Below are 12,247 nucleotides of genomic sequence, written 5' to 3' on the forward strand. Positions count from 1 at the left end.
ATAACTCAAAGAAAGGTCCCACAATTCCCATGTCCCAAAATTACAACGTACTCCCTTAATTACAACCTGGCTGTAATCCACCACACCACTTACAGGTTGGCAACCTTCACTCTCATCCAGCTCCTCTATCCAAATTCCAAAAACATTATTTCTAAAAAAATAATTTTTTAAATAGTGAATTTTTGTAAAATGCATGATCAAAAAATAGAAAATTTTTAAATATACATGCAAAAATATTTTATTATATGAATGTGTGATTGAAAATGAGTATATAAAAAATAGTTTTGAAAAATAGCTGGCTAATTCTTATCAATTCTTTATTATTTTGATTTACTTGAACCAACAAAAAATATTTTTGGAATAACTTCTTTAATGATATAAAATGCCATAAAATCAAGAACTTATTTGTAAATTCTGAATTTTTAGAATAATTTAAACGACTTCATTAATAGCTTCTTCACCTGAAAATCGAAATGTTTACACTCTCAAAACGAAAATTTTGTTTACTTATTAGATTTTTTTATTTTTTTATATAAATTTATATCAGTATTGACTTTGCTGATTAGTAAATTAATTGTATTAAATAATTCGTGTTAAAAATTAAATTTAAACAATAAAATTCTTTTTATTGATACTTGATAGGCTGCATTTAAAAGTTTTTTACTTTTTACTGTTGAATTTTGTTTAAGTTCAGACGCGACAATAATACACCACTCCTTCAATGTGTGTGTGTATATATATAGATAGCTTTCTCCACTTCCTTCCATATTCACTTTTCATACACAGAAGGAGTTTAAAATAATGGGTATATGCAGTTCCTGTGAAGCTACCTCTGTAGCCACAGCAAAACTGATATTATACGACGGAAAATTACAGGAATATCCATATCCTGTAAAGGTTTCTTATGTATTACAGAAGAACCCTACGTATTTCATATGTAATTCCGATGAAATGGATTTCAACGAAGTGGTTTCAGCGGTGAGTGACGACGAGGAATTGCAGCCGGGTCAGCTTTACTTTGCTTTGCCTCTAAGCCGATTGAAGCACCGGCTTCAGGCAGAGGAAATGGGGGCATTGGCCGTGAAGGCCAGCTCCGCGTTGGCCAAGAGTGGTTACAGCGACAAATGCGGTTGCCGGCGGCAAGTCTTGGTGTTTCCCACAGAGAATCAACTGAAACCGCCGGCGAACGGTGGTGCTACTGAAAGTAGTATGAGGAGGAGTGGTAGTGGTGGTAATAAGAGGAGAGGGAAATTTGCGGCGGGGCTGAGTGCAATACCTGAATAGGGGGATTTTGGGAAATGCAGGTCGAAAATTCATTTTGTAAATATTGTAATGAGTCGAATGACGGATCATTAGTTAACTAATTAGAATTGCTGGTTGGCTCAAATTGGCGTTTATTTATGGTTTGTTTACAGTTTTGCCCCTATTCAAGTTGATCCGAATACTACATCCTTTGCTTCGCATGCTACTGTTCCAGCGTTTTGACATTATGATTATATTCACATGGAACAACTAATTTAGTATATATTCTAGTAATATTGTTATCTCAATGTCAATGTCGAACGATTAAGTTACATTATTTAATTGAACAGTTAAAAAACAATTTTTTTTATCCAATTAATTGTTGACAACAATGTAAATGTCAACGATAGTGTAAAAAAATTAATATATAAATGGCATAATTCAACAAATTAAGCCCCGTTTTGTAGCAATTTTTTACCTTAGAAAATCAATTTTTTTAACTATTATTTTACTATTTCAGTTGTCTTTCTTTATTTCTTCACTCATAAATGGGACCCATTTTTCTCTTTAAAGATAAAAAAAAAATTAATTCTCATAATCACCACCGAACATACTCTAAATGAACAATTACATTAGAGAAATAATTTAGTAAGTATCGATGACATGACATACTAGTTTATTAATTTACCAATAAATTAATACGTCGTGTCATTGATACTTAACTTATCAGTACTTAATATATCATTGCTAAACATACCAAATTTATATAACTCCTAGACTAGTGATGTTAGATAACTTAATAATAATGAATATAAGTCCCTGTTTGGTTTAGAAAATAATTACATTTTATTAAATTTTGATAAAAGTTGATGAATTTTGTAGTTAAAAATTGTAAGCCTTTTGAATTGTGTGATTAAAATTAAGTGTTAATTTTAAATTGGATTATAATCCATTTTTTTTAGCTCCCATTTGATTTTCATTTTTCTAAAAATGAAAATGAAATAAATAGTCGTTATTTGACCCACACAAGAGATAAAACTCAAATATTGTGATTTGATGTGATGAATAACAATCATATTTTTTATTTTTATGGTAAAAAAATAGGATTTAGTTGAAAAAAAAAATAAAGTTACAATTTATCAATCAAAATGATACTATCGAGGGAAGGAATAGAGAAATGTTTGACCTATGGAGGTTCGAGGATACAGGGAGGATAATAGGTTGAAGCTGTGGAACAACTCTTTACAGCTGGAGCCACGTAATTATCTTATATATGGATGGGTTGATTGCACTCTGAAATGTCCTTTAATTAATTATGCAATGTTGACGTCGTCTTTGTGATTTTCAAGAAGATAGAAGCCCGTTTGAGTCCATTTTTTAACAATATATTTGTTTCAAATTTATTTTTAATCATATATTCTCTTAATAAAATAATTTCATATGTAATGTCGAACTTTTTCATATTTTTTAATCACGCATTATTTAAAAAATTACTATTTCAAAATTATTTTTTATCAAATAATGGGGTTCAAACAAGGGCTGAAATTGCTCCAAAACTGTCTGCGTATGTATTTAAAAATAATTTGTTGCTTTAAAAATTATGTGCTTGTTTAGTAGGAATTTTAATAAATGATTTTTTGACTGATTAGATATAAAGTAAATCCTATTGTGAGAAAAAAATTCAAAAATAACGACTGAAATAATGGTCAAAAAATTGATTTTAATTGGTTTAAAATCTGTACCAAACAAGCATTAGGAAAATTTTTATACTACTTTGTTTGTGCTCTTAGATTAATTTTATAGAATTATTATTTATGAAATTACAATAAAATATTTTGTTTTATTAATTTCTAATCTTGTCACTGACATGCTTGAACCTTATTTCGACATTAAGGGGATTTTATTCATTACCTTACTTCACTTGCGGACACATCTATGTAAATAAAATAATAAGGAGATTTTTTAATATTACTATCGCTTTCGTATTTCTCAAAAACATTCACACAGAGCCCACAGAAGAACTTTTCCCATTTAATGATTACTTTCAACAAATAGTCTCAATTATTTGCTCACCGCCAAACTTATTTCAAATAAGATAAGATATTTTTTAGTCTAGAAAGTATGTTAAGCCTAAGGTCATCTTTAATTGTTTGCATCAAATTGGTGTAACTTTCAAACCAACTTGTAAAGTCATTTTCAACCATTAAACCAAATATAAAAATAAATGAATAGTATTTCCTTTATTTTCTTTTTTTTTTCTCTCAATAATTAATTTTTTCAGAAATTATTTAATTATAAATTACATTATTAAATTAAAAATTATAATCAATGAACTAAAATATTTGATTAATTAAAAATAAAAAAATTACGCTGAATATCACAATTTAAATACGATAATGAATAAAAGTTAAAAATCATTGACAATTTAATATAATTAATCTGAGAAATGACATGAGGTGAAATAAGTGAATATTATGAAATCCACAGGCGACGTCGGTTTGAGGTCCCCTCTTTTATTTCCTAAGGTAGAGTTGGCTTCAAATCATAGATGATGTGAGCCAGCTGCCAGAATCCAATGCAACATAAAACAAGTGAAATTGGTAATTTAATTTAATTTTATTTGTTTTAAAGGCAAAGCAATACTCATCAAACATGTTTCATTATTTGTAGGGAAAATTGTAGTCGAGATCCTGAACCTTTAAAACATTTGCAAATTATACCAAAAAAAAATCAATTTGGCCACATTTTGACCAAATTAAAATTCCTCATGGCCACGGTATCTGGAGTCTGATGCCACCACATCCTTTGCAGATATGGCCTTACCAGCAATTGCATAGATTGCATATGATAATTTCCTAGTCATTATCACATGGCGTGCTGTCTATTTTAATAGGAACTAATCTTTTTTGAGTTGATTCAAGATTTTTTGGACCTGATGCTGTTCTAATTTTATTCGAATTTGGAGTAAACTGGTCTTCAATTGGTGTTGGCAGAGGAGCAAATCAATTTTGCTGATGATGGTGGTGGGATTTTGGGTTGTTTGGGTGTTGGGGGGACATTTTATTTTTATTTTTTAATTATTTTAATAGAAAAATATGAATTTACAATTTTGCACTTTTAAATTTGGTCAAATGTAGCAATTTTTATTTTTTAGGTTGACTAAATGTCAAATGAATGGATTTCGTCTATATGTTCTCCAATTGCAATCAAAATGAAATGTTTGAAAATAATTTGCAATAATAAAAAGAATTGGGACCCCAAGTACAATTTTCCCTTATTTCTATGAGGAAGATATTTTAAAGCACAAGACAGAGATAATAGACCATGATCGATTTTAGATCGATGGGTCGAGATGACTATTGAGATGAGCTCGTTGAGTTTAATTTTTAAAATAAAAAAGTGTAAATAGAAAAAAAAAAAAAAAAAAAAAAAAAAACTGAACACTTAAATCATGAATTTTAAGTTCCACAATGTTACTCGGGGATCCCCCAAATTCGACCGTGTCAATGTCATGAGAATATAAAGAAGCGTTCTTCAGGTCTTGAGAGGGCATGAGTAAGAGAGCATACTAAAGAAAAGTGTTAAATGTATATGAAATTCTACTTATTTGCCGGTTGTAAAACATTGTAGCACCCTGATTCGATTATAGCAATAGCGAGTTCATGAGTAAGAGCAAAGACTAAGCCCTCAAAAATGGTCACATATTCAACAATATGAGTGACAAAACTAGTAATAATTTTGATGAATTTAAATTATAATATAAACTATGCTAAACATGCATTTATAAGGAAGATATCTTAACTGAAAAAATTAACTAGTGATTATATTATAATTTTACTCTCAAAAGAAATATATTGTGATTTCATCATTAAAAACATAAATATTTTGTAAAATTGTAATATATATATTTTTTAAAAATTATGAAATGACACAAAAACTTTCTGTTTACAGTTTCCTAAATTAAATTTAATAATTATAAAAAAATGAAAAAGATAATTAATTTATAATTACTTTCCAATTTATGTCTAGAACAAGTGCATAACATTAAAAATGAAATTTTCATTATTGAAAAAAAATTTAATCTCCACAATTAGAAACATAATTTCTATTTTATTTTAGTGAACCAAAATAAATCTTAAGCCCTTAATTCATTAATGATTTTAAAAATTTTCAAATATTGTACAATCCAACTCGCAGTCGCATTTTTTTGTAATATTGGTCAATAATTTAAAAAAATTAAAATCTTATTTCATAAGTCTCAAGTATTTATTTATAATATTCTCGCAAGTGGTATAACTTGGTCCATTCAAATTGGCACAAGTCAAACCTCAAATTTATTGTACCATTTGGCAGATTGTGATGTTTTCTTAATTAGAGCCGGTTCGATAGTATTATGAGAATTAATTTTTTAACCGTAAAAGAGAATAGTGAGCCCCACTTATGAGTGATGAAGTCAAAAATGATGGCTGAAATAATGAACTAACGATCAAAAAATTAAATTTTTTTTTTTAAGTGAAAAATTGCTATCAAATGATGGCTTAGCCTTTAATTTTTGCTTTTTTGTAGGTTCAGTAGGCTTCCAATCACGATTGCAATTTGCATGTTAAACAAGTTGCTAAAAAGTAAAAAGTCAGCAAACGACTTTTGAAATTGGTTGCATAATCCCTCAAGAATTATTAACTGCTAACTAAACTTGGAAAATGTGAAAGAAAAATAATAAGATCCAAAAATGGCAAAATAGTACCTGAACTAAAACGTGAAACTAGGACTAAATTCCATTTACAATGAACACTATGATTACTAGCAAGTCATCAATGTAATCAATTATTAGGTTTTGGGTAAACTTGTACTATAAAGACAAAATTTATTTATTATTTATTATTTTTTTAAAGATAATGGAACCATGGTGAATAGTTTTACGATAAAGAAAAATAGGACCGTATTGTACAATTTGATATTACAAACTAGGCGTGTCCATTATTTTTAGCCTTGAGGTGTACCAATTTATAAATGTGAATAGCTCGTCCAAAATTCTTCGATAATATGTAGAACTCTTGATTTTAAAGCCTCCAAATATGATAAGATCAATTCAAAGTGATGTAAGAAGGTAAATTTTATTCAAAGGTCAAATTTTGTTTAATTTTTGAGAAAGTTTCAGCTCATATCTAGAACTTATAAACCTTTTCACAATGGGTTACAGGCCTTCCATTTGTGAAAGGATACAATTGTCTTGGTTTGCTAATGAAAAACGATAGCCTTTAAAAAAGTCCATTATTTAAAAAAAAATCATCATCGTCGCAACCTTTTTAATGTAAAAACTGACATATCCATTGGTGGGGATGACTCGAGTACGCTTTCAATATCTTAGAGATTTAAGTGTCACAAATAAAAGGTTTAAGACCCCCTTATCATATGTTTCAAAGGTTAGGGACTCCAATTGAAATATTTTCTCTAATCTTCGTGAATGTGCCCCATTAACATATGGGCGATCATGCAATTAGACACACTAGATTTAAACGTGAGCCTAATCCCATTTGGTCTGTTTGATTGAACACGATAGTATTTGTAAAGAAAAAATGTTAGAAAATTTAATCGTAACTTATATTATTCAATTTGATCTACTATTACTTATTGAGCAAGTCCATTACATACGTTTAGTCGCTCTAGACATACACATAAACAAATGTGACTCTCTCATGCTACACACATCAACAAATAAACAAAACGAATTGAATTCTGAAGCCTTTGAATTTGATAAAATCAATGTAGCAATTTAGGGCACCGTATAAAAATATAAACTCATGATATACACAAATAACCTAACAACTCCTTGTTGATTCTTACATAATATCGAAAATTTGAATAGTCGTAAAACAATTCAATCGCTAACTCCACAAAAATACATATGTAAAAAATTCCATAATTTCAAAAACTAACCAAAAATATGACTCCAAACTTCAAATAAATGTAAAATTAAGATTTTTTTTTTTCCAGAAAATTGATCCAAGTTATTTTTGACAGTGTCTTTTTGTTTGAAAAGTAGAGTCAGTCAAATAAATTTAAATTGAGTGTGAATTGAAAAGGAATCAATATGTGCATTGAACTTTGAAATGGTCCATGAGAATCATATTTGGACATCACTCCACAATAAATAATTCTACCATGATTTGAAATTTTATTTGTCATATATATAAAGAAAGTTGCACCAAACATTTCAGAATTACAAGATGTGATATCTGTAATAAGATAATACAAAGAATGGGTCATGCTTGTTCCCGGCACCGCCATCCCACCAACCCATCGCCAACCCCAAGAAAAAAATGAAAACGTGGTGTACTAGAAATCCACTAGTTATTGGGTAAATTTTTGAATAGATTCTTTTAAGACGAGATCATATCCTCCTTAATTTGTCTATATATTTTTTCATTGTTCGTATTGAGAATTTGAGATGGAGGAGAATCTTAGAAAGATATCTGCTGCATTGAATATAGCGTGGATACACAACATGCACACATATTTTGAGTTTAATCGAATGCACTATGTGGTGAATATATAAATTCACCTTTTCTTTAGTATTTTAATTTTTTAGATAAAATGATTTAATTAGAATCTAATTAAATAATTTGACAATGATAGACAATATCTTTGAAAGTGTTATAAATAATATGATCATTAGTGAATGACAATTATATCCCTGTAGTCCTAATTTTTTATTTCCATTGTATTCATAATTCTTTTCCATAAATATGGGGTTTTGGTTCCCAATAAAATATGAACAAATCTATTGACTTCTCTACTTTCTTCTTTTTTCTCTCTATTTTATAATACGTTAATAGCTTGAAGTTCTAGCCAACTGAGTTAACAAACTTTCTATTTTTTTACTCGCAAATCTCAACGCAAGAAAAAGAAAATTGGTTGTGCTCCTTGTGGTTTTTATGGAATCGTTTCGAGATCTTGGGTAAAGACACCCAATGTTGCACTAATATTTATTTACATCTCGAGTGTATAATTTGCATCTTATGTCCATAATTAAAATTTTTAAATTGTTGGCTTAGTTTTTAAAGATTTGAATTGTCAGATAGGATTTCTTGTTCGATTATGTTCTTCAGTTTATGATTATGGATTTTGTTGGGATTATAGTGCATCATTTTGCTCATGAAGCTATCATTTTCAAATTCAATTTCTTATTAGAGATGTTATTTGATAATTTTGGTTATTTACTTTCCTATTAATGGAGATGTTGTATGTTTAATTGCTATAGAGTGAATTTGAGGGTGAAATTGAAGAACCAACAGAGAAAGTTGTGTTGGTGGAGAGGAAGGAGAGTTCCTGATTATTCATTTCACATGTCATGTGGCAAAGGTTATTAGACTTTTCTTTATGGAAACAATTGTTACTAGAAGTTCACAAATTTCTGAATTACTATTCTTAGTCTTTACTCAGACGATTCCAATATGATCAGTAATGAAGAGTCAACACATTTTTTCCCTTAACAAATTTGTGTCTACCAATTGTATAGAAAATGTTAGATAGATAATGTTCATAGTTGCATTGGTATTATAGAATTTTAGCTCACAGATTATTGATGAGGCAAAGAAGGAAGATGCATGTGTTGAACAAGCACAATATGTAAATGATTTTGGAAAATATTTGATAGAGATGATTTCAGAAATGACATTTTCGGACTAACAATGATGAGTGTTTATACACATTTTTGACATTTGCATCTTAATTTTGTCATCAATTTTCGTTAGTTGTGAGCTTATTGGAAACTTGATTGTATTTAAATTTTTGGATTATGATTATATTGTTCAAGTTGTTAGATCAAAAGTTTTTAATTTGTTCATCAGTTGTGAACTTATCGTTCGGCTATATTTAAAATTGTGGGTTTTGAATTGTCACTATTTTTTTCCTGTCATTTTTTTTTTTAAATTTGTGTTACTTTTTCATACACTTTTTTGAGCATGTCACTTTTTCTCTTTTCTTTTTCATTTTTTTTTTAAATTTTGTGACAATTTTAGTGTTTTTAACCTTTTTTTTTTTTTTTTTAATTTGTGTCACTTTTTTGAATTTATTGTATTTTTTAAATTTCTGTCACTTTTTGAATTTTTGTAACCCCCCTTTTTTTGGGTCTTAGTATTTGTCACTTTTTTTCTAGTCGCCACCTTAGTTTCTGTAACTTTTTTTAGTAACAAATATGACTTTCTAATAAAAGTGATATTACATGTCCTTTCTTAATAAAAATGTGATACTTGACTTTTAAAAGTAGCAGTTTTTAACTTACACAGTAATTTTTACTTTCAAAAAACTTTTCATCTTATTTTTCCAAAGACCTCTAATTTTAAGGATATTTTTATAAGTTGCCCAATTATACTTTAGATTTGGGCTAAATTAATTAGTAAGCAAATTTATTTAAAAAAAATTATAATTTGACTTATTTAAGATAAATAGATTTAAAAAATTATGGAGATTTAGGTTCTTATTTGGTTCTCGATCTAGAACCAAAAATTGTACCAAACCCGGTGATTCTTGATTTAGATATCCAATCGAGCATTTAAATTAAGAAGAATCATTTGATTCAATTCGGGGTCCGATCCGGATCAGAAGTTTTATCCAGCCATAATCCCATCCTATCAAAAAATTTCGACATTTGGGGTAAGAGAGCAATTATCATAAAATATGCATTTACCGTTGCCCTAATCATTTATTTAAGGTTATGTAGCAAAAATCCCTCAATAAGTCTTGATTTCAAGCTCAGAAAACAATCAAACGAATATTGGTTTATCTCGACTCGACCTAAGAACTCTCCTTCACTTTGGACTGCTCAAACTCTCTCAAACTCCACAAAGGAGTAGGGATGGTGGTGGTGATAGGGAGAAGAAAAAGCAACAATGGTAGACTCACTCCAACAACCACCAAGCCGGCTGTCCTCTCACCTTTCTTGGCACTCTCTCCCTCTCTCAACACACCACCATGAAAACGGGTGCAAGAAGATAGCATATATAGGGTTTTAGGTCACTCCAATTGGGCCAAAGGTTCACTAAGTGGGCTACCAATTAACATAAACTAATAGGTTAATATCCAACTTTATATTAATTATTAAATGGTCCAACTAACCAAAGAACCATCCAACCCCAACTCGAGTCATCCCAAAGTGTAGTTCATTTTCAAGTCGAGCCAAGCCCATGGTGTCGATAAATAATCCGACAACTGTTTTAAATCATCGCTCAAATTATTGGATATCTAAACCCAACAATCTCCATCTTGATACCCAATAATTTGCAAGCAAACAAAACACAAAGTTTATACTTGCACAATCAAGGTAATACAATAAAACTGGAATCACAGACCTTACCTCATGTTTTCAACCTGAAACACATACCATAACTGCTTCATGTACTCACCAAGGCTAAGGTCCAAAAAACATCCAAGTAGGAACAAGTATACACAGCTAACAAATAATCATGAGACGAAGATATTATATAGGATAATACACAAGTCCTTTCAAAATCACATCCACACAGAACCACATATTAACATCAAGTTAATCAACACACGGTCAAACACATATGCAATAAATGCATAAATGACCCTCGAAAAGATCTCACTATACTTATCCTATCCCATTTCGTGTTACTCCCACCTCGAGAACACATATCTCCTCTCATTGCCCACCATGCTCATTAAATGATCACTCAACTCATGTTTAACTTGTAAGTCACAATAGATCCTAAGCTCTTGGTATAATCCTCTATCAACACATCACTTCTCTCAACCTACATGGATAATCGATCTCCACCTTACAGAAGTGATAGAAGTGCCTATCTCACACTCTACCTGATCAGGATCTCTTCACAGATAAATGATTACAACATTTGATCACCTCTTTACTCATGATCTAAATGTCACACTCCACATCCCCATGCATATCACCAATGCACTTTCAGGCATCTATACTCCACCTTACCAAAAGACATACAAATCACTGCTAATGCATCACAAACTCACTATGGCAAATCAATATCTTTCAGCAACTACAAAGGTTACTTCAATCACCAATGCTCAAAAAATCCACAAAGGAAAGGATGAAGGTGACACTCATAAATAGAATCGAAGAAAGGATTTGGTTACTTCACTACACTCACAAAAGAGGCTCACAAAAAGAGAGTAGATAACTCTACATGACTGCCTCAGACAATCTCACAAATCACACAGGCTGACAAAGATAAAGGAGAAAACGGCTGGCCATCTTTCTTCTCACTACAACACTCTCACACCACTCACAAAGCAAACAGAGTATACCACAAAACTCAACCCACTATACATGCAAACACATTACACAAGGTAATGAAATCACTCTAATTCATGCAATTACACATATCAAACGTTTTGAAAGTGTAACATATCAGTATTGCAACAAAATTAAGTGACCACATACATGCAGAAAGGATTACACACAGATGCAATGTAGTTACCAGGTTTACTCTCTCATAAACCTCACTAGGGTCACCACTCTACCATAAAGCCACATTCGCCTCAACTCATCTTATCTTTCCTTTTATTATTTTCCTAAGACAATCTCTTTCACCATGTTCAAATTTTACCACAATTAAAACATATTTTTATTTTTCGCACCAACCTTAGACCTACATTTGCCTTCAATACCAAATAATGACCACAAGCAAAGTATAGACATAATTCACAGAGAATAGTCCAACAAACTTTCCTAAGGTCACATGCAATTCTAACGATATAGAAAAAATTGGTAATAAATTCACACATAATTTAAGACAAATAATTAATATATAATTCTTAGATCTAGCAACAGGCAATAGTTATCCTTTCACGGTAACCCCAAACCTAACGTCATCCCACATGATGACTTCTAATGCGAAAAATAAATTATTACCATAACAATATTTTAACTGCAATAATAAAAGACAAAGAACACGATACCAAGCAGACCATGTTTGAAGGTCCGTAAATATCGAGACATGTAAATTCA

General features: G+C 30.2%; 1 protein-coding gene across 1 annotated transcript; it reads left to right on the forward strand.

The window, feature by feature from the left end:
- Window positions 1–756: 756 nt before the first annotated feature.
- Window positions 757–1,463, forward strand: LOC111397684. The gene has a single exon (XM_023024682.1). The coding sequence runs from the start codon at window positions 802–804 to the stop codon at window positions 1,282–1,284; it is 483 nt and encodes a 160-aa protein (XP_022880450.1). The 5' UTR covers window positions 757–801; the 3' UTR covers window positions 1,285–1,463.
- Window positions 1,464–12,247: the final 10,784 nt, after the last annotated feature.

The sequence above is a fragment of the Olea europaea genome, chromosome 7 (assembly GCF_002742605.1).
Source record: "Olea europaea var. sylvestris chromosome 7, O_europaea_v1, whole genome shotgun sequence".
In the NCBI taxonomy this organism is placed as follows: domain Eukaryota; kingdom Viridiplantae; phylum Streptophyta; class Magnoliopsida; order Lamiales; family Oleaceae; genus Olea; species Olea europaea.

Excerpts from the sequence above, each read along its gene's own strand:
- LOC111397684 (XM_023024682.1), top strand. The coding sequence starts at position 802 with ATGGGTATATGCAGTTCCTGTGAAGCTACCTCTGTAGCCACAGCAAAA.